At 33.6% G+C, this 22653-nt stretch overlaps 5 protein-coding genes across 7 annotated transcripts; 3 read left to right on the top strand and 2 right to left on the bottom strand.

The window, feature by feature from the left end:
- Positions 1-2703: 2703 nt before the first annotated feature.
- Positions 2704-4019, bottom strand: LOC104771583 (ethylene-responsive transcription factor ERF027). Its single transcript, XM_010496132.3, has one exon. The coding sequence runs from the start codon at positions 3546-3548 to the stop codon at positions 2973-2975; it is 576 nt and encodes a 191-aa protein (XP_010494434.1). The 5' UTR covers positions 3549-4019; the 3' UTR covers positions 2704-2972.
- Positions 4020-5462: 1443 nt separating this feature from the next.
- LOC104771561 (mitochondrial import receptor subunit TOM40-1) lies at positions 5463-8113 on the top strand. The gene is given in 10 exon segments (XM_010496104.3): positions 5463-5775; positions 6220-6301; positions 6407-6464; positions 6569-6664; positions 6925-6990; positions 7290-7378; positions 7467-7524; positions 7624-7707; positions 7805-7881; positions 7883-8113. Coding segments are annotated over 8 exon segments (618 nt in total). The 5' UTR covers positions 5463-5775; positions 6220-6301; positions 6407-6413; the 3' UTR covers positions 7980-8113.
- Positions 8114-8517: 404 nt separating this feature from the next.
- LOC104739907 (uncharacterized) lies at positions 8518-10772 on the top strand. Of its 3 annotated transcripts, XR_015595187.1 has the most exons (3): positions 8628-9672; positions 9830-10148; positions 10239-10772. XR_015595187.1 is itself a non-coding variant. In XM_087508431.1 (2 exons), the coding sequence occupies exons 1-2, from the start codon at positions 8628-8630 to the stop codon at positions 9832-9834; spliced, it is 1050 nt and encodes a 349-aa protein (XP_087364557.1). In that variant the 5' UTR covers positions 8518-8627; the 3' UTR covers positions 9835-10772. The 3 variants fall into 3 exon arrangements, 1 of the variants encoding a protein (XP_087364557.1); XM_087508431.1 differs by having other exon boundaries at positions 8518-9672; positions 9830-10772; XR_015595186.1 differs by having other exon boundaries at positions 8589-10148.
- On the top strand, positions 9869-10772 carry LOC147946596 (uncharacterized). Its single transcript, XM_087508424.1, has one exon. The coding sequence runs from the start codon at positions 9869-9871 to the stop codon at positions 10496-10498; it is 630 nt and encodes a 209-aa protein (XP_087364550.1). The 3' UTR covers positions 10499-10772.
- Positions 10773-17044: 6272 nt separating this feature from the next.
- LOC147946595 (uncharacterized) lies at positions 17045-19363 on the bottom strand. The gene is made up of 2 exons (XM_087497149.1): positions 19324-19363; positions 17045-18705 (listed from the first exon to the last, which is right to left on the bottom strand). The coding sequence occupies exons 1-2, from the start codon at positions 19361-19363 to the stop codon at positions 17045-17047; spliced, it is 1701 nt and encodes a 566-aa protein (XP_087353275.1).
- Between the last annotated feature and the right edge of the window lie 3290 nt (positions 19364-22653).

Here is a 22653-nt window from a genome sequence, read left to right as displayed (position 1 = left end):
TGTATATTGTTCAATACAAATCAAAAGCTGGTTATAAAAGGAAAACAAACATTATATATAATTAATTATAGTAATTTGTAGTATCAAAACTCAGAATCAGGTCACTTGATTAATATTCATATTAACACGTCGCAGTACTCTGATTATGTAAAACTCAAATATAATACTGTTTACAGTTTTGTTCATCTAACTATTTTTGTCTTGAGATCGAATCCAAAAATATCATGCATGCAGTTTGATAGCTAACAGGATTAAATTACCTGATTGATATACAATGTCAAACAGCTTCTCGAGAAAGACTAAACCTAAATGATAAAAAATACATATTTATAATATGTTACGAGATAGCATAATAATAGTTTCTACTAATTGATTTCACGTTTATATCTACATCTATGAGATCTTCGGGCGTGTAATACCTCTTTTTTTGGATATATAGAAACGGTGGTGCATGTCGTAGAGTATATATGTAAAATCTGTAGTATGTAACATATATAATTGGTTTAAGTGCTGTTACTACCAAAATATATATACGTTTGGTTGTAGGAAAATTTTAACTGCAAATTTTCACGATTAAATTCGACATCGATATATTTATTGATATCAAATATTCTTTACTTACTATAAAAGGGCAGCGTTTTGTTTTAATTACAATGGAAAACAAAAGAGAAAATAAAACATTACAAGAAGAGCTCATATCGAAAGAAAACTTTGATTACATATATAAGTCAAGAGAGATAACCTAAATTTCTTTTTATGACGTAATTTTCACTATCACACGAACTGAGAAATCATATATAAGAATAACATAGTACTTGTACTAGAAATCTTTCAAGATTTTCGATACAAGAAACAAACATGGATTTATAAGAACACAATTTGGTAGTGTATAACTTAATAGATGTAGAAAACCACTAACACGAGCGGTCAAACGTTTTACGTCCTGAAATGTGATCTTCTACACTAATTCCAATATTACCAATTAACACGATCGAGCCATGTGAGACTCTGAATCCATGGTCCGCCAAAATACTTTTCACTACTAAAGAACACAACTTAATTTTTTTATTTGTTTTATATGAAATTTGTTGGTATATAAGTATGTTTCTTTTTTTTTTCCTTACATGTTTTAGTTTTGTATATGTTACTCTTAAGAAACGAATCGCAGATATTTTCCGTAGGCACAAAAGACAGTTTAGGATTTATGTGTTGTAAACAAAACAAAAAAGGATTTTTTAACAAAAAAAAAAAAAAAAAAAACAAAACAAAAAAGGATTTAGGTCAAGGAAATCTCAGGAGATAGTGACACGTGGCAAAGAGTTGTCGAAATGAATTTTTTAAAAACAAAACAGTGCAGATGTTTTAGTCGGAAGAGACAAGCCGAGTTGAATTAAGTAATTAATTACGAAAATTCTTTTAAAATAAAAGAGGAAAAATGATTTCTTATTAATGATTATTTTAAAGTAAAAGGCAAATTTCTTTGGTCTGACCCATACCTTTACCATTTCTGAAGACTAGAAACCCATTCAAATTTTCATAATAATACTACTATATTGTATGATTTTTTAGGATAGAATATTAAAAAGTTGTAAAGCTAAAGCTCTATACAACTTAGTGACGGATATGATTAAAGAAAAGCCACATGGCCACCTCTTAATTAACCCATCTTTGTCCGTTTCAGGTAAAAAAATTGGTTGCTTGCAAAAAAAAAGAAATGGTGGTAATTCTTTTTGCACCAACTTTTTGGCGTTAAACCTTGAAACATAATAGAATTTCTCTAATTCATGTTATATAAATCGTGCAAAGCACAACATATAGACATAGTTAAGTAAAAACATGTTAATATTAAGAAGTAAAATTTACCAAGAGTTAAATTGTTTTATATATAAATATTTAATGAAATGTTTACATCCCAATTTTTTAATTTGTGTGATATTTATCAAAATGACATTTAAGCATAAACCATATGGGGTATATGTAGTAAGAAAGACTAAGATTTTAATACAAAACTTATCACTTGTTAGTGTCACAAAAAAAAAACATAACTTTATTTTTTACCAAAGAAAACGACAAAAAAGGACCAAGTAAGAAAACACCACTCATGTCCATACATATATGGCACAACCTTTATAACAAAAACATATCTAAAAAAGGAAACTCAGGACATCAAAACTTTTTAAAAGGAATACTAGATGAATATAATACATATATCGTTGTGTAAATAAGCATCAATCAATCGATTGATTCATATAATAACATTAACACATATACTACAAGACGAATTAAGTGGCATATAGATCGCTGGATGGATTTCCGAATATATATCTTTGCAATATATAGCAACGAACATGTGCCGAAATATAGATAGATATATGTTGTGTGTATGTAGATAACAATGCATTATAATAAAAAGAATGATATATAGAAAGTCAAAACACTTGATTATGGGTTATAAAAAAATGATTAATCTCACCAAAGAAGAGAAAATTCCACAAAGATCATACTATAGGATCTTTAATTGAGAAACATGAAAATTTTGCCAAATTAAAATGCGGCGTTGATTTATACTGAAGTATACATGTGTTTAAGACTTTTGTAGTTCATGTATACGCGCGAGGGGCTATATATTAGATCATAATCTCATCTTAATATATATAGAATGAATAAAAAACTAAATAACATGAACTATATATGCTGCAAATATAAATAATACAAGATTAATGATATAAATCAACACATGAAGACGTGAAATTAAGGGTAAATCAGTAGGATAAGGCTGATAAAGCCCTAATTGATAACCCTAAAACTCCAGAAAGAAAAAAAAACAAACCCTAATTCAACAATACAAGAAACACCCATATTTAATTAAAACATATGATTTGATATATCATAATATAAGTGATATAATGAACAAAACAAACCAACAAAAGAACAATATGATAACATACATATACGTGGACAACACGACCCGATCAATAGCCCCACAAGTCCTCGTCATTTGAATTATCCGGAGAGTCATCGGACGGTCGAGAATCCATCCACGACGGTGGTGCAAGCATCATCCCTTCGGCCATATTAGCCAGCAAATTAGGCATATTCAAGACTTCGTCTTCGTCCATAAACTCTGTTCCACACCACGACGAAGACCCCGCATCATTGTCTACGTGGCATTCACGCGCTCTCGACTTCGAACTATTACTACTACTCTTCTTCTTCTTTGCCTCTTTCTCCTCCTCCCCTTCCTCAGTACATCCTTTCACTGATGCTGCAGCGGCCGCAGCGGTTCGTATATCCGCTGCAGATGTTGATACGGGAACCGGGTATGACCGGGCGGATTCGGGGAAGTTCAAGACGGCTTCTCTTCCTTTAAGAGCCATAGCAGCCACATCGTAGGCCGCCGCTGCCATCTCTGCCGTGGGGTAAGTCCCAAGCCAGATTCTAGTGGTTTTCTTCGGCTCACGAATCTCAGAAACCCATTTCCCACTTCGGCAACGGATTCCTCTGTACACCGGATCCTTTTTCCGGCTAGCTAAGCCGGAAGCAGACATTGAATTGTTCGTACTAATCGTAGTGTTGTAGGTTTTAAATTGGGGAAGAGAGTTTTCACACGTAGCGAAGAGAACTTGACTTTTCACACGTGCGAGGTGGCAAATTAATCAAAGAAGATGAAGAAGTTTTTGGTTAAGAGGGCCATTTGGTAGGATTTGTATCGTGAGTCGTGACCATCAGCCATATATATATAGAATTGAAAAGTAAACAGTATACATATATGTGTGTGTGTGTGTTATGTATATACATAAAGATGGATTATAAATTGAATTAGTTAGGGTTTAGACTTAGTGTGAGAGACTAATGTTTAAATATGAGATGAATCATGAAAGGGTTATTTCACTAATAATTTCTTAAGGCACAGTTGTTATTCTCTTTCACTTTCTCACTTGGGGTTGTCGAAAGTGTGTTGGCTTTTGTTGGGGTTATTCTTGTAATAATAGGTGAGAAAGAATAAAAACTGTAGTTTATATTTTTGATGGGTTTAAGATATATTTAGTCTCTTTTTTTTTGGGGATAATTTATCTTGTTTTTACTAGCTAGTTTAGTTACTGTATATAATCAATATGAAGCATATAAGCATATATATTTTGAAAACTATTAAACAAAAATACTTAAAAATTTAACCTATATATGAAGCATACGCATGTATACATACATTTATATATACTTAAGATAAAGCATACGCATATATTACTTGAATATGCATATCTAAGCAGGTTCAATTTTTTGGTGTTAGTTATCATATATTAATTCACTAAGAAAACTTTATTGATGAACGCCAAAAACAAAGTTGATGACATAGACTTATAAATATCCGATTCCGATATACTGTAAGAGGAAACTTACTGAACTAGAGTGCGTACATAAATTTAGAAAACTCCATATATACAGTATTGTTCTTATATAAGAATCAACTATAAACATCACAATGAAACAAAAACAATAAATATTGGATTAAACATAAAATAGTTAGAAGATAAACCCCAAAACCTATAGCCACATTATAAATGCGAAACCACCGGAACGAGAATAAAAAATTAGGGTGTGCTTATAGACGAATATTGGCTTGGAAGGAAGTTAAAAAAACCCACAGTAGTAAATGTCATCCTGGTGAGAAAGAGAAACATTCATAAAATAAAATGTCAAATAGATGGTGGAACTTGGAATAGTTCAGATCCAACATGAGGTTAATTATGGTGGATCTTCTTGCTAGTGGAACCAAATGTCAAAGACGCATTGATATGAACTATTATCGAAGTTTTTTGTCACGAGAGATATAGATCATTATCAGGAACTTAGATAATATGTAGTAGACTAGTATTGGTCAACTTTGCAATATATCCGATTGAGATAATATGCTTGTCTAGTGTTTTCTCCAACATCTGAACCCAAGTTTAGTTTGCTTCCATTATATACAGTATCATAATTTTTTTCTTCTGTCTTTGATGTAATTTTATGGTAAATTGTTTACCTCGATCTTTTCAAGGATCGAATTACCATACGATAAAGTCAAATTCGTTAACTATGTAAACTCTATATTCGAATTGGGTAAAACCTATAGTAAACCACAAATTTTCCTTTTTTAGGTTCAGCAATGTCCAAACTAAATTGTAAAGTCAATAATTAAACCTGTTGAAACGTAATCTTAATTTACACTATTCCCCCCCCTACCTAAAACTCTGAACAAATTAATTTTTGTACCGACCACTAAATAAAGATAATTAATGAATAAGCGGATTAATAATTTAATAGACGCAAAGATTATTATTGTATAGAAAAGAAAAACATAAAAAAAAAAAAAAAGAAGAAAAAAAAACCAGTTTTATTTTATCCGGTCGGGTGGATTAAACCGGTTCTGAAGCTTTCAGGGTTTTTGGTCCCATTGCAGAGAGATAACAAGTTTTAAAGGTACACAAAGACAAAGGCATCCCTCCTTGTTGAAAATTCCTAATCGGAAGTTATTAAAGCTTAAATCTTTTTTGTTTTTTGTTTTTTGTTTTTTGGGTGTGTGTAATTGGTTTGTAATGTGCAGCAGAGATTGGTGCCTGTGAAAGCCGAGCAAGCAAATCAGCACAAAATTCGAAGACGCGGACTCGAGACAATAACGGCAGCGAAGCGATGGCTGCTGATCTCTTACGACGGAACAAGCCAATGAGGAAGTTGATAACTCGAACCTCACCACTTGTCCTGTTGGATATGACGAGATCACTAGCGAAGCTTACAGTTAAGTGTATCTTTTGCCGATCGAGATTTTCTTATCTTTCTAATAACTTAATATTCTAATTCTTTTGCTTCCACGGTAACTTATTGAATTCCCCGGATATCTCATTAAATCTATGTGTTTCTTGATTAGTGTGTTGGAATCGAAAAATTGGAGATATCCGATGAGTAGTCTGGCTTCATGAGTGCATTGTATTGTCGTGTTAGAGATTTAATTAACTGTCTTTTGTTGTTTTGTATTGGCCAAGTTCGAGCACTTTAGGCTACCGTTTCGTTTCAAGGTGGTCTTACAAGATTTACTCATACAGTAGAAACTATCTAGTATGGTTACAAATTGTTCAATTTGATCCGGATTTGCATTCAAAAGTCTTGTCTTTATTCTTGGTAGTCAACAAAAGTCATTTTGTCAACTATTGTTGTAACCAGTTTTATTTTATTTTTGTGCAGATATTTTAAACCGTGATTATTTCAGTAGTTTACATTTGAACTACTACTCCCCAGCCTTTTTTTAAGGAAAGTTTAATATCAGGTGGTTATGTTTTTTGTTTACAGTCATATTTGCAAACAATTTTTTTCTTTTCCTTGTTTTTATTTGGTGTTTCTCGTTAAGCCCGTTTATTCTTGTGTCGAACAGTTCAACGATGGCGCCAGGAGCATCTTATGGACTTGCTGCCTACTACTTGAACACAAAGGTAGTAAACTATTTGGATATCAAAAGAATGACTGTGTTATTGGATTAATGTTTAATTGAACTCTCTTTTTTTTTTTTTTTTTTTTCTGAGTGTTTTTGTTGCAGCTGGCACTTACTGGAGGTGTTACTACTGATGGTAGACTAACTGCGACAGTGAAATACGCTATAACTGATAAGTTGACTGTGACGGCAGATACAAAGGTAACTGTTGCAGCAGATCACTTCTTGAGCATTAGTTGCAACTAGAGATACTGTTAATCATTCTATGGTGTTTATTCGCTTCACAAAATCTGTTTTCTTACAATCTTCTTTTTCCAGCTAAGAAATGAGTCACGTTTGTCCAAAATGTGTTTTCTTACAATCTTATTATCTCTGTTTTGAAGATTTGGCTATCTTTGTGATTTAACGTTTTGATGAATAGTTTCTTTAACTTAATTTCTTTTTGGCTCACATATCTGTAGCCTCTAAACTACAGAGCTCAATTTCAACTCGGGATCAATGGCCTAACTGCAGCAACATATATCCAGGTAAATTTGCTACTCTCAGTCCTGTTCTAAGTTTTCTCAACTCTTTCTAATTTGATTTCTGGCATTAGCCACTATTATTAATTGTCTCTGTATTGTATAATTAGTATTTGCAAATTCTTTGTATACACAAATACTGAAAAAATTAAGTACTTGGTCTATAAAAAGATTATGGCAACAGCCAATAATACGTCAAATCGATAACAATTAGCTCACAAATACTACAAAAGAAAAAGAAATGACTGTTCATATTTTACTGTAAAAGTTGTTATTTTGATTACTGATAGTAGTTTTCAATACAGCGTGTGACACCCTGTCTATCTTTGGGTGGTGAGGTCTTTTGCACCAATGTGCCTCAAAAGTCCGGTGTGGGTACGAGACTGATAAGATGGTAATGTTTCTTCTAAGTCACTTTATTAGACAGCTTACAACCCCAATACGTAGAAAGTATCATATTAAGAACTTTTCTTTACTAACAGGTTGCATCTGGGCAAGTGTAATGTATTTATGACCTATGTTCATAAGATTTCAAAGAAGGTAATGGGACGTTCGCATTTAATTTTCTCTTTAAGCTCGCTCGATGTGATAATAATAATCATGACAGATAATAATACGTATCTTTCTGCTCATAATCAGGTTTCACTCGCCACTGATTTTGCGTACAATATCTTTTCAAGAGATGTTAAAGCTAGTGTTGGGTATGACTGCAATTCTGAACAGGTAAATATTGCTATTTTCATAGATTTGATGGAAATTGAAAACAATGTCTTCTGTAAATCCGTTTTAATAGTTCTAATATTATGAGCTTTTGTTTCAGTCTCGTGTCCAGGGAAAGATTGATTCTAACGGTGTTGTATCTGCACTTCTTGGAAAGGAATTATATGTGGGACTCGAGTCTTCTTTCTGCAAATTTGGATCATAAGAACAAGGATTACAAGCTTGGTTTGAGCTTAGCATATGGCTCACCAGTCACCACTCTCTTCGTGAAATAGTTACTAATCTTTCTAAGGAATATTTTTTGTCAACTCTTTCCTTTAATTGTATATATTTATATTTTTTTAATTAGACTAATATAAGTAGATCATGCGTACAAGTGATTATGTTATATTATAGAAATTTGATTACTTATTTAGCACTCACAATTATAGAAGAAGCTGTGCATTTAGCGAATGTTTAATGTTGGAGTCCATTTCAGATTTCAGTATTCACCACAATTATTTTTTAAAATTCAATGAAGTTATCAAAACGCAGACACAGTCTATATAAATAACTGATTAATATAATTATATAAGATACATTAATTAGAATAATAACACTATTTAACGGTCATTAAACAAACAAATGTTGATTTAATCATGAAATAGTAGTACCGGTACAAGACAACCGGTACCGAAACAAACAAATTGTTTATTTCGTCAACAACTAAATAATGGAATGGAAGCAGAGGAGGATAAAGATAACCGGTTTGATATGAACCGTCTCTTTAAGCCGGTTATAGAAGCATATCGACGAACACAGTCATCTGATTCTGAGAGATTTTAGGTTTACCAATTCCATTGCTTCCTCCATGAAATTAGAAGCTGATACATACACTCATTTTTATTTTTATTAAGAGCTTTCAAATTCTATAGTTTTGGGTCATGAAGGGGTTGGTTCAGACACGTCGTCTTCTTCTTCTAGAGAGAGCAGGTACTCCAAGAACTCATGTTTTCTCGTCTTGCTGCGAACGAGACTATTCTGGTTTCAGCGATAGGAATCTTTCTTATAAAGAGAGATTGAGAAGTGGGCTTTTAGATATTAAGGAAGATGATGCTGTTGATCTGTTCCAATCCATGATTAGGTCTCGTCCTCTTCCCACTGTCATTGATTTCAATAGATTGTTTAGTGCTGTTGCCAGAACAAAGCAGTATGATCTCGTCTTAGCTCTCTCCAAGCAGATGGAGTTGATTGGGATTGCGTATAACATCTACACTTTGAGTATTATGATCAATTGCTTCTGCCGACGCCGAAAACTAGGTTTTGCTTTTTCTGTTTTGGGGAAGATCCTGAAACTTGGGTATGAGCCTGCCACTATCACATTTAACACTCTACTCAACGGCTTATGTCTTCAGGGAAGAGTTCCCGAAGCGGTTGTGCTAGTTGATCGAATGGTAGAAATGGGACATACACCCGATCTCATTACAATCAGCACTTTGGTCAATGGACTTTGTCTCAATGGTAAAGTGTCTGAAGCTGTGGTTTTGATCGATCAGATGGTGGCTAATGGTTGTCAACCCAGTGAAGTTACATATGGACCTGTTTTAAATGTAATGTGCAAGTCCGGGAAAACTGCCTTGGCCATGGAGTTGCTCAGAAAGATGGAAGAAAGAAAGATGAAGCTCGATGCAGCCAAATACAATATCATCATTGATGGTCTTTGCAAAGACGGGAGCCTCGACGATGCACTCAACCTTTTCAACGAAATGGAAGTGAAAGGGATCAAATCAAATATTATTACCTACACCACTCTCATTAAAGGCTTTTGTAATGATGGTAGATGGGATGATGGTGCGCAGTTGCTCAGGGATATGATCACAAGGAATATCACCCCTGACGTTGTCACTTTCAGTGTTTTGATTGATAGTTTTGTGAAAGAGGGAAAGCTTCTAGAGGCCGAAAAACTGTACAAGGAGATGATCACAAGAGGTATATCTCCTAATACTATTACATACAATTCTTTGATAGATGGGTTTTGCAAGGAGAACCGCCTAGACGAGGCAAATCAGATGTTGGGTCTGATGGTTAGCAAAGGGTGTGACCCTGTTATCGTTACTTATAATATTATCATAAATGTTATTGCAAGGCTAAGCGGGTTGACGATGGTTTGGAACTCTTCCGCAAAATGTCCCTGAGAGGAGTGGTTGCAGATACAGTTACTTATAACACTCTAATCCAAGGGTTTTGTCAATTGGGAAAACTTGAGATTGCTAAAGAACTCTTCCAAGTGATGGTTTCTCGTGGTGTTCCTCCTAGTATTGTGACTTACAAAATTTTGCTGGATGGTTTGTGTGACAGTGGAGAACTAAAAAAAGCATTGGAATTATTTGAAAAAATCCAGAAGAGTAAGATGGAACTCGATATTGGTATCTATAATATCATCATTCATGGGATGTGCAATGATGGTAAGGTCGATGATGCTTGGGATTTATTCTGTAGTCTACCTATTAGAGGAGTGAAGCCCGATGTTAAGACATATAACATAATGATTTCAGGATTATGTAAGAAAGGGTCACTCTCTGGAGCAAATAAATTGTTTAGAAAAATGGTAGAGGATGGGCATGCGCCAGACGGTTGTACATACAACACTCTAATCCGAGCACATCTCCTAGTTAGTGATGTAATCAAATCAGCTCAACTAATCGAAGAAATGAAGAGGTGCGGGTTCGCTGCTGATGCTTCGACTATAAAGATAGTTATGGATATGTTATCTGATGGTAGATTGGACAAAAAGTTTTTGGATATGCCTTCTTAGAATGTTTTCATCTTAGAAAGAATTGGTCATAGAGTAGTCTTGAGGAAGAATGGATAGAAAGAGTTGAATAGGAGGAAGATGCCACACGACGACACCGTTTCTTACCTTCTTGTAGGCTGCGTTGAGGAACCATATGAGTCTATGACCCAGAATATTGTTGTGTTTGTATCTTCTTCTTTTAGTCTACCCCTGTTTCGGTTCTGAATTATTCTTTGAAATTTAATGTTAAAGAACAAAAGTTATAATGTCTCAAGTATCAAAAACATATTTGTACTAGAGTCGTAACATTTGCAATGTACCTTGTTTAAACAACTCTCAAAACACTAAGCAGCGCTCTGAGCACTTGCAAATAAGATACAAGAAAATCAATTTCACAAGAGCAATCTTTCTCTAACTAGCTTTGATTGAGCTGGTTTAATCGATAAGTTTTCTTTTTTTGGTCTGTAAGCTCCGTGTCCCATTGCCCTCAACTGCTTCATTACTGCAGTGAGGGTGTCGAAGAAAATAAAAAATCTACGTGGATTCATCCTTGTTGAATCAATTCTGATTTTTTGGGGCCCACATCACATATGCCACGTTCTAATTTTTGTTTTTGTTTTTGTTTTTTTTTTCGAAAAAGAAAAAAGGTTAGGAGAGGGAGACATGTGTTGTATTCTTATTGAAAAGTAAGATTTTGAAATTTTTTTTTTACCTTATTATTCAAAATTAATTATTATGTAGTAAATATTTTTTTTATAAAATAATTTATATATCAAAATTCAACATTTTTTACACACTATAAATAGAGACTTAGTTCATTTTATTCCAATACAAAAAAATTCATCATTTCTAATATATTTTCAAATTCTTCTCTAATAAACTCTTGTTATTTTCATATTTTATAATTTTGTTATATTAAAAATTAGCTAAAAATATAAAATTTCAATTTAAAAAATAATACTGTAACTTTTCTTAATTTTAGTTATTATTATAAATGTGTTGTTATCAAATTAAATAAAAATAAGAATATAAAATGAAAATAGTAGGGTAAGGTGTTGAATTTTATTAAATAAAACTATTGGAGAGGTTAAAATTGATCCGGGCGTTGAATGATTAGGTGAAAGAAAGAGAAATGATTTGGAGTGTTAAAAGTTGAGCTGGAATATGTTGTCAACAAACTAACTCCCCATTATGTCTGCAAGTTAAACAAGGTAATCTATGGGCTCAAACAAGCTCCAAGAGCTTGGAATGCAAGATTTAAAAAGGTTGTCTCTAAGCTTGGGTTCAGTATGAGCAAGAGTGACAACTCTCTTTTTGTGTATAAACAGGGCAATGATATGGTTTACCTTCTCTTATATGTTGACGAAATCATTCTCACTGCTTCAAGACAAACTCTCATTGATTCTTTCACGGAGTCACTCAAAGCTGAGTTCCCAATTACCGATGGTGGTCGATTAAGTTACTTTCTCGGGGTCAAGGCCGAGTATAACAAAGCTGGGATTCTGCTTTCTCAATCACATTATGCAAAGTCTATCATAGCTAAAGCTAATATGGAAGACTATAAACCAGTAGCGACTCCGGTGGATGTCAACTCCAAGCTCATAGCTGAATGTGGAGAAAAGATTCAGAATCCAACAGAGTATCAAAGCTTAGCAGGAGCTATGCAATATTTGACATTCACTAGGCCAAATATCACGTATGCGGTACAGCAAATTTGCCTGTTTATGCATAATCCCAGAGTTCCACACTATCAAGCGTTAAAACGAGTCATCCGTTATCTTTAGGGCACACTGACCCATGGCCTGCAACTTTATAGAGGGACAGTCGGCTCTCTCACTGCTTATACAGACTCAGATTGGACAGGTTGCTCAGACACAAGACGCTCAACATTGGGTTATTGTGTCTATCTAGGCGAAAACTTAATCTCTTGGTCATCCAAACGCCAACAAATTGTGTCACGTTCTAGTGTCGAATCCGAATATAAAGGAGTAGCTAATGTGGTAGCTGAAACTTGTTGGATAAGGAACCTCCTGCTGGAAATGCATATACCGATCTGATTTGCAACGTTGGTCTATTGTGATAATATCAGTGCAATATATCTTTCAAACAATCCGATTCAACATCAAAGGACTAAACATATCGAGATTGATCTCCACTTTGTTCGGGAGAAGGTGGGCCTTGGACAGGTGAAGGTGCTACATGTTCCTTCTTCATTGCAGTTTGCGGACATTTTCACCAAGGGTCTACCGACTATGTTATTCAACGAATTCAGGTCCAGTTTAACCGTCCGGTGTCCAGACGATTTCACTGCGGGAGGGTGAACGATGGTCAATATTAGGTCCACAAAACTCTCCTCAATAACGGGTCAACATAAGTTAGAGATCTTCTCTGATCTTCTCCGATATTCTCGAGGGATCAAATCTCTTTGTAACTAAGTAGTCTTTATATAGAGTGTAATCTTGATTTGTAAAGGATGAGGAAATACAGAAGACTTTCAGCATGCATTGAAATTAAAAAAATATATATGGTTTATTCTGGTTCTTTATTTTAAAGAATTTCAACTATAACTTTGTAAATTTCAAAATGTCTAAACTTTTTTAAAAATTTAAAATATTTAAACTTACAAAACGTTAAAGGTATTAATAATATTTAAACTTTTTAAGAAGTTTAAATCTTATAAGTATTTCAATTTCTAAAAAAAAAATCTTAAAACATTTTAAATTTTAATAATATATTTAGATATTTTCTGCGGTATATTACGAATTAAAATATCAGGATTATATAGCATAACATGTTTGAGTAGATAATAATATAAATTTAAAATATCATTAATTTGGTGCTACATGGGTTAATAAATTAATGCTGGTTAAATAAAAATATGATATGTCTATGACATGTTTGAATAGACATATCTAATTAAGGTTGTTAAATTAATGTTGTAACAAAAATAAAAATATGTGGTATACTTAACAATCAAAATACAATTACATAATTTTAAACATTAAAAAAAATCAAATAAAATTAACAACAACAAAAATTATTTTTTTTTAACAGATAATTTAATCTGCGGTGTACTGCGGATCAAAATCTAGATATTCCCGAATAGATCTTACAAGATAGATATAATTTCCACGTCATATTCAGCATATGATTTCATTGCCTATTGTTTCATCCAAAAAAAGAAAAAAAAACTTTTAAAACAAATAAAACAATCACATATATAATACTTTAAATAAAAATACAAAATAAAAAAAAAAAAAAAAAAATTCAATACATGCTGTAACACGGGCCGAATTCTAGTTCTAAACTTATTTTATTTTGTTGTATTGTAATTTTATTGTACATTGTTTTGGTATATGATAAAGTTAATTTCGTCAACTATGTAAAGCCTTTTAGCTAGGTTGAGCAATCAGCATGTCCAAAATAAATAGTCGGAAAGCCAATAATTAAACCTTTAAAGTTATGGCATTAATTAGGCCAACTAATCCTATCACCAAGGTTCGAATATTCTCCTAGCATAGGGTTAACAATATCCGAAGACTAAGGGGGGTATTCGCTAATCTTAATTTACACATTTTCCCCCTAAATCTCTGAACAAATTAATTTTTGTACCGACCATAAAGATAAATTATCTTAGATAATGAAGAAGCGGATTAATAATTTAATTAATAGCCACAAATAATAATTGTCAAATATGATAGCGAAAACCGAAAAAGTAGAAGAACAAAAAAAAACCATCGTATTATTAAATAAAAAAGAAAAAAAAATAACCGTTTTGTTAGCAACACTCCTATTGAAGCAGAAAGGTTAAAGAAAACCGGTTTTATCCGGTCGGGTGGATTAAACCGGTTATCCAAGCATTCTCGTCCTTGTCGTATCTGAAGATACAGTATCAGGTTTTTTCCCATTGCTTCCTTCTGTAGGCTTTAAGCTTTAGTGCTATTTATGCTACCCTTAGTTGGCGAATTGGGCAGACAATTCCGATAACGCAATAGATTTGGAAGCTTTCTAGTTTTCAATTTCGTTGCAAAGATAACAAATTGGGTACACAAAGGCATCCTCCTTTTGGAAAATTCATAAACAAAAGTTATTAAAGGTTAAATCTTTTTTCGTTTTTGTGTTTGTGTGTGTGAAATTGGTGTAATATGCCGCAGAGGATTGGTGCTTGTGAAAGCTGAACAAGCAAATCAACTTGGGCGATGCTTAGATTGGTTCAGACACGTCTGCTTCTAGAGACTGCTAGGTACTCTGAGAACTACTTTACTCTTGTCTTGCCGTGAACGAGTCTTTTCTAGTGTCAGTGATGGGAAAGTCTCTTTCTCTTATAGAGAGAGATTGAGGAATGGGATTGCTGATATTAAGAAAGAGGCTGCTGTTGATCTCTTTCAAGACATGATTAGGTCTCGTCCTCTTCCCACTGTCATAGATTTCAGTAGACTGTTTAGTGCTGTTGCCAGGACAAAACAGTACGATCTTGTTTTAGATCTCTCCAAGCAGATGGAGTTGATTGGGATTGCGTATGACTTGTAGTCTCTCAATATTGTCATCAATTGTTTCTGTCGACGTGGTAAACTTCAGTTCGCTTGTTCCGTTATGGGAAAGATCGTGAAACTTGGGTTTACGCCTGACACAGTCACTTTTTCAACTCTTATTAACGGATTCTGTCTCGAGGGCCGAGTCTCCGAAGCCGTGGGGTTGGTTGATCGAATGGTTGAAATGGGACAGACACCCAATCTCATAACGATTAACACTTTGGTCAATGGACTTTGTCTCAATGGTAATACCTCTGAAGCTGTGGTTTTGATAGATCAGATGGTGGCAAATGGTTGTCAACCCAGTGAAGCAAGAGTAACAAAAAACAGTAAATAAACAGGATGAAAACTAAATTAAACAGGAAATAAACAAGAGCAAACTAGAAAAGAACAGAACAATGCATAAACAAGAAATTAAACTGGAGCTCGACCTAGCACTCGATCGAGCATGGTATGAACCAAAGTCGAGTGCATGGTCGAGTGATGCAGAACACAAGATTAAATGCAAAACTAAAGTGCAGAAACTATAAAGCAGAAAAAACAAGTAATTAAATGCAAGAAACAGAAGCAAAAAAGTAGCAAATAGATCCTAAGGATGGGAATTATTGGTTGGTATTAAACTTAATCTATCTAGGTTGCTTAACAAAACTCAATCAACAAAGAGCTAATCCTTAGACAATGATCTTAAGGGCTTACCAATCCACTCTCATGACAAAGGTAATCAAGTTTAATAACATCCTAACCCAACTCTCATTGGTGAAACCATACTAAACAGGCTTTAAGAATCAGATCATTACTTGTCAAAAATCACTTTAAACATCTAATCTCTTAGCATGCTTCATGATAATCTCTAGCATTAGCCTTATCTAGCAACTTAAACATTGGTGTGATGCTAAGAAGCTTAAGATCTGTTCTTACCCTCTCAGTATAAGAACAGAATAGAGCTTATCTAATCTAGAAAGGATTCCATAGAATTCAAGCGTAAACAATCCTAAACAAACTAAGTTCTCTACCAACCTAACCCATCTCTAAGAATCTATCTCTACTCAGAATCTAATAAATGAGATGTAAGAACACAAACCCAGAAAATGATGAAACTGACATAATCATAAAGATGATGATAAAATAAGCAACTTTGTAGAAGAAATCAAATGAAAATACTTAAAGAATCAAAAGTTATGAAGATTACAATTTTTGGTGGCTAGATCTAAAAAAACGAGCTTGTCTGTGGCCAGATGTAAGAGACCTATTTATAGAAAAGAAGGGAAGCCCTAGTTAGTTAGGAGACAAAATGGAGAGGCGGCTCAAAACTTGACCATGTGCTCGGTCGATTCCATGGTCAAGTGACCTCTTCTTCTGCTTCTTCCAACGGTCGAGTCCTTGATATGGGATGATTACTTTTTCACCTTACCTCCGATCGGCCTGAGACCACCGGTATTGGAAAGCTAACTCGGTTGTCTACAACTTTCGTGAAGAACATGGAAGCTTAATGCCAACGGAAGATCTTTATTCTGGTCGATCTTTGAGGGACTTGTCTTGAATCCGACCGAGTGTTCTTTGGCAAACGGTCGACTGTGTGCTCGACTCCATTGTCGAGTGATTGCTTTCCTCCTCTTTTGAGCCTTATTCCCTTGCTAGATGTTCCCTTGTGATCACAACTTCTCCTTTGTGCTTCCAAAGTACCTAATTCACCTGTTTATGCACACATATATGAAAATGCAATGCAAATTCTATCCTAATGCATAAACTGAGAATAAAAGACAGAAATGTGCTAAAACTATCTCTAAACAATGCAAAACAGGGGATAAATGCATGCTAAAAGATGGTAATATATAGAGTTATCATTCTCCAACAATGCCACACAGAAAAATAAGAAGGCATGCCCAATATAAATGAAAACATGCTCCCGTTAACACACTTCCCTTTTTGTATTTTATGAACTTCCCAATTCGAGTAACCATGACTCCTCTTTTGTCTGGCTGGATCAAGTTCATCACTAGCAACATCCCACTGTAAATTTCTCCTAGCAACATCACTAGCAACGAATTAAAGAAGAAACTCTCAAAGTTGGCCAGAACTGAGATATATTGATCTGCTCCATGAAATGTAGAGTTGAAAATTGTTGCTTGTTCTCATTTGTGTCCCAAAGTGCTGGAATATCTTTAGCCTTGCTCTTCCATAAATCTATAAAACATAAGTGAATGCCACCCAAGCAGAGCACATAAACCGCCTTCATCCTAGTCTCTCCAATGTAGATAAGCTGTTGCTGAGTTGTTGAGATGATTGGCAGAGCCAACAACATAGATGCAAAAGTTGCAGGTTGAATGAATTTCCCAATCTGAGACCACCACACATCAATCTGTTGTTTAATTTGGATCTTGTAAACAAGCACGAATCCATGCTCTTTGTTCTGTCCCTTATCTCTCCAACGATGCCACAAAGAAAAATAGGTTTTCCTGTCCCCATTTGTTGAGTAGAGTCCTAAAAAGTACCCTTCATAACTCTGTTTTGCAGTAATGTTGCCAACAGAATGCAGTTTTGATCCAGCGTCAAACGTAAACTCAAAGATCTTCATATACCAAGCTTTCCAACGGTGCCAAACATGATAACTTGCAATCCCACACTGCATCTTCCTACTTTGAACCATAGACTCTTTTACTCTCTCCCTTGATATCCCAGCAACCTCAGTGTTCTGAATTCCAACCATGAAAACAACATGATGCCGCTGTATTGACGTGACCCTCTGCTTTGATCTGTTCACACTTGGTCTAAAGCAATCCACCAATACAGACTTTTGCTTCTTCCTTTTGTGCAGCCTATCAACACGAGACAAAGTTTCACCTTCTGGAACATGAATGTGCAGTCTCTTTAATCTCTCTTTTACATGCTTGTATTTCCTCCAACTTACTCTTCTATTCCAAGTACAAGTGTGTGAGTAGTCTTGATTGTGTTGTTTCCCAAGTCTTACCTTCTTTGGCTTGTATTTGAACATCCATGATTTCAAACCTCTCATCTTCTTTCTCAGTTTCAGCCCGTCTTTATCTGGAGACATTTTATCAAACATCTGGTGTGGAGAATTTTTTTTTTTGATTCTTATCTCTTCCTGAAACCTCTCAACATCCCTCTCTTCCTGAAACCTCTCAACATCGCCTTTAACAACAACCATCTCAATATTTTTGTGAATCATCTCTTTCTCCAACGATTCACTCTTCAAAACCGGTTCAGAGTTTGCTTCTTGAATCAATTTTGTCGCCAAAGTTGAATTTGTTGTCTCACGCGACCCAGACGAATCTGTCTCCTGAATGATTTCCAAGTGAACCAACGTTTCTGTTTTTGTTTTCCAAATCGAGTCCTTCGCCGGAATCGATTTTGTTGCACAACTTGATCCTGCCTCCTGAATCGAGTCATTTTCACCTACCGCTTCTGGTTCTTGTTGGATCATCTTGAAATCCCTACCTATTTTGTTCTCACGCCATTGTTGGATGAGTCGATCCTTCTTTTCTTGCAATAGAAGCTTCTCTGGATCGTCATCTTCACCGAACCGAAACAATAATGCCTCCTTCAACTTCTGCCAGCTTGAGAAAGTGCAAAGGGATTGTCGCCAGTAAAACCAAGCTTCAGCGTCACCTTCGAGAAGACTCTGTGCAAGATTTAGCTTCTCATCTCCCAAGAAAGCCTCTTGAATAAAGAATTCCTCTATCCATGAAAGTCATGGTCGCAATTCGCCGGAAACACCATCGAAGATGGGAAATCCCTCAAGACACATTGCCATCAAAATCCCCAAATTGCAAAATCCCCAAATTGCAAGAAAACCTAACTTTCTTCAGCGTTTGATTCGATCCGTGTTCACAAGCGCACCATTTGATAAGATTCAATGAGTAAACTCTTATCTATTACTTCCGATGCACTGTTACAAAGAATAGAATCACCGGCACATCACCGATTCATCAATTCTATCTCCCTAAGCGACACATATGTCACTCAACATACAACAAACAATGCATAAACTCTACAAAATGTCTAACAAAGCTTATATACAACAGACTAGTCACGTGATTCTTCCTCCTTCAAGATGCAAGAACACGTGATCACTTCCTTCTAGTGTAGACGCTATACGGCTTATCAATATTGTGACTTACAAAATTTTGTTGGATGGGTTGTGTGACAATGGGGAACTAGAAAAAGCAATGGAAATATTTGAAAAAATGCAGAAGAGTAAGATGGAACTTGATATTGGTATCTATAACATCATCATTCACGGGATGTGCAATGATAGTAAGGTAGATAATGCTTGGGATTTATTCTCTAGTTTACCTCTTAGAGGAGTGAAGCCCGATGTTAAGACATACAACATAATGATTGGAGGAAGTCTGAAGCGGACCTGTTGTTTAGAAAAATGGAAGAAGAGGATGAGTATGAGCCAGATGGTTGTACATACAACACACTAATCCGAGCACATCTCCGAGGTAGTGACATAAATACATCAGCTCAACTCATCGAAGAAATGAAAAAGGGAGGGTTCGCTGTTGATGCGTCCATGATAAAGATGGTTATGGATATGTTATCGGATGGTAGATTAAAGAAAAGCTTTTTGGATATGCTTTCTTGAATGCATACGAGAAACCCCTGGTTGGTTCTGTAACTTCTGTTTCATCTAAATCCATTACAGAGTAATAATTAGCTATGAACAATTTAGTTTCTGTACTAATGTAACTTATTGATGTTTTTAATGAATCGTTCCTCCTCCTGGACATGTTTCAGATCCAAAAAAGGACAATTCATAGGGTTGTTCGTTATCTTTGTTTCTTTAGTTGGTAGTGAAGTTCGAAACAGTTCAGAGCTCTCTTGCTTCCTCTTTATATTTGAAAACTCGATAGTGCTCTCTTGCTTCCTCTTCAAAACTTGAAGATCGGAATCCAGATTGTTTCTTTTTGCTTCGCAGTATTAGTAACTGACAATCAAAGAAGCAAATGTAGATTTGTGAAGGTAAGTTTTTTGTTTTAATAGTGTTTAGTGAGAGATTAATTAATGCTTTATATGAGACGAATGGTGAAATGGTTAATTTCATCAGTTACATTTTTTCTTTTCACTTTCAAATTACTAGAGGTGTTTTGGCAAGGATTACTTTAGAATAACATAAGAACTATAATTTGCACATTGGTTTATTATTTCTTGACGTACTCATTTAGTTTCGCTGAAATAAAGTTTTATCGTTTTATAGAGACTAGGTTTATAATCCAAAAAAAAAGGGGCAAATTATTAATACACGGAATATACATATAATTTGCCTATAATAGTACAATGTATACTAATTAAAAGTGTTCACATAATCTTAAGTTCTGAAAGAGAGAAATTAAAGATGAAAGAAGAACACACGCAAGTGACACTCACGGGACAGCATGAAGAATTGAAGCCTTAACTGATTTTGGCCAACCAACATGTCTCTTTGTCTCTAATGCTTTACATTTTATTTCAACGCTTTTTTTTCTTCAAAATGTCAACATCCTCGTCACTTATCATCAAACGTATTAATTTGCATGAACGTTTTGAGTGAGCGCTTTTACAAATCAACTAGAAAATATCCGGTGCCTTTAAGCACCTGTCAACATTTAAAAAAAAAAATTATAATAGAATAATAAAATTTATTATTGTCATATTTTTTAAAAAATATATATTTTATTTGAGATACTATTTATTTTTAATTGTTATGTAAATTTATATATGTTTTTTTGAATACGAATTATTTTAGAATATTATAGCATTTGATTTTTGACGTATATTACAGTTTTATATTGTTTGTTTGTTGTATTTACATCATTATTTTATGAAATATGAAGTAGTAATTTTAATATTATAGTTATGAATAAATAAAATTTATTAATTTATCAGTTATATAAATTTAGTTTTACCAACCTGTCAATGTGAAAATTAAAACACACATTTTATTTTCATAAATCAAGTAATATATATTTGTTTTTAAAAATTCAAATCACAGCATATGCTGAATGAAATCTGCATTTTATTAATCATAAGTATTATATGAAAATTTTAAACAATTTGTAAATAAAATAAAATAAATTTCATAGGAGAATCATAATTTGAAATTTTAACAAAATCTTTGAAATCTAGTTATTAAAAATAGTTGTATTGAGTACTTAGATATAAAATCTTAGTTTTGAAATTCTGATTTGTTATATTTTTAAAAAAATATATATTTTGTAATTTTCGTCCATAATTTGTTAAAGAGAAAAAATATTTGATCTATCAGCATTTTTATTTTTAATTAAGTATATTTATTTAAATTAGTTAATTAAACTTAATTAATTTCATTTTTAATGGCAACTGAATGTAATTTTTTACACATTTTAATATTAGTTTTATATTTGTATTTCTTGATTAATATAGTAGGATAGTATTCATTCAATAATTATCGAAATTGTGATAAACTTGGATGTCAATAAATTATTTTAATAAATTTCCAGATATACGTTACATCATTGTCGATGTTTTTTTGTTTGTTTAAATTGAACGATCAATGTGGTAATTTCTTATCTTCTGTTTAGTACTAAAATTTGATTTTTTTTTCTATTTCTTCTTTCATAATTTAGTTATCAAAAAAAAATTATAATAAAATTGCATATATACAGTATATGTTTTGTAGTGAGATGATTAAGTATACGTAGATTTACAAGCTGATTTTCCTTCGTAGAGTATATATCTTAAAGTGTTGGATAAGATAAAGCAAAGGGATTAAAATGTGTTATAATCTCCACATAGTAGTTAAAAAATACTCCAGTTCCCACGGAAATCCCACGTGTTAGTCACAGCTAATATCCTTATATGGAAATGAGTCACGTGTTGTTTACCCCCCCCCCCAAAAACAAATATGGAAATAAGATTCTTAGATATATCTTTTAAATTAAAATGGATATTTTGATCCTGAAAGACGAATCAGCATGGGAGAGCTCAGCTGGACCCAACTATCTGAATATTTAATAACTATATACTTGAGTTAAAACAACAAAGCCAAAAAGTTATGTTTGACCAAAAGATTCCAGGAATGTTCTTTGTCTGTATTTTTAAAAACCACTTTAAGTGCTAAATAAAAGGATAGCCGTGGTTTAATGTGCATTATATCGTAGTGTTATTTTGAGTTAACTGGATTATCTCGATAACGTATTTCACCACCACTCTTAAAATATCAAAGATAATACTATTGATTTTGTATTTTTTTTTAAACCAACAAAATTAAGTGATGAGTGATTAAATTTAATTTTATCAATTTTATGGTAAATGACTTCCTCGTAAGAGATTTCTTAGTCAGTGTATATAGATTGATACATTTTTTTTATACTATGATATATTTTCTTCTTTCTTTATTGGTAAAAAAAATCATGCGTCATGTTGAAAGAGGAAAGTTGTTCGTTCTTTATTTTAGTTACACTAATAGAGTAATAATAGCCATGCCCTCTTACTTGTGCAATCATAATAATTATAGACCAATCCCATTCCCATAATTTGGTAAAGAAACCTCAACGTAAGCACTGATGAATACTAGAGTTAAATAAAAAAAAATGTGCCGAATTAGATCTTCTAATGTTTAAAAGAAGAAACACTTTTTTTTGGGTTAAAGCTTTAACACAC

Source organism: Camelina sativa, chromosome 3 (genome assembly GCF_030686135.1).
Source record: "Camelina sativa cultivar CO46 ecotype springtype chromosome 3, ASM3068613v1".
Lineage (NCBI taxonomy): Eukaryota > Viridiplantae > Streptophyta > Magnoliopsida > Brassicales > Brassicaceae > Camelina > Camelina sativa.
The sequence above is the reverse complement of the archived record's forward strand: the minus strand, read 5'-3'. Positions and strand labels throughout refer to the sequence as shown.

What these genes read in the sequence shown, in the direction of transcription:
- LOC147946596 (XM_087508424.1), top strand. Translation starts at nt 9,869, where the DNA reads ATGTCCCTGAGAGGAGTGGTTGCAGATACAGTTACTTATAACACTCTA.
- LOC104739907 (XM_087508431.1), top strand. Translation starts at nt 8,628, where the DNA reads ATGAAGGGGTTGGTTCAGACACGTCGTCTTCTTCTTCTAGAGAGAGCA.
- LOC104771583 (XM_010496132.3), bottom strand. Translation starts at nt 3,548, where the DNA reads ATGTCTGCTTCCGGCTTAGCTAGCCGGAAAAAGGATCCGGTGTACAGA.
- LOC147946595 (XM_087497149.1), bottom strand. Translation starts at nt 19,363, where the DNA reads ATGTTGTATGTCTTAACATCGGGCTTCACTCCTCTAAGAG. An exon ending in GGGCTTCACTCCTCTAAGAG is followed by an intron (nt 18,706 to 19,323) that starts GTAAACTAGAGA and finishes TTTCATGGATAG; the next exon opens with AGGAATTCTTTATTCAAGAG.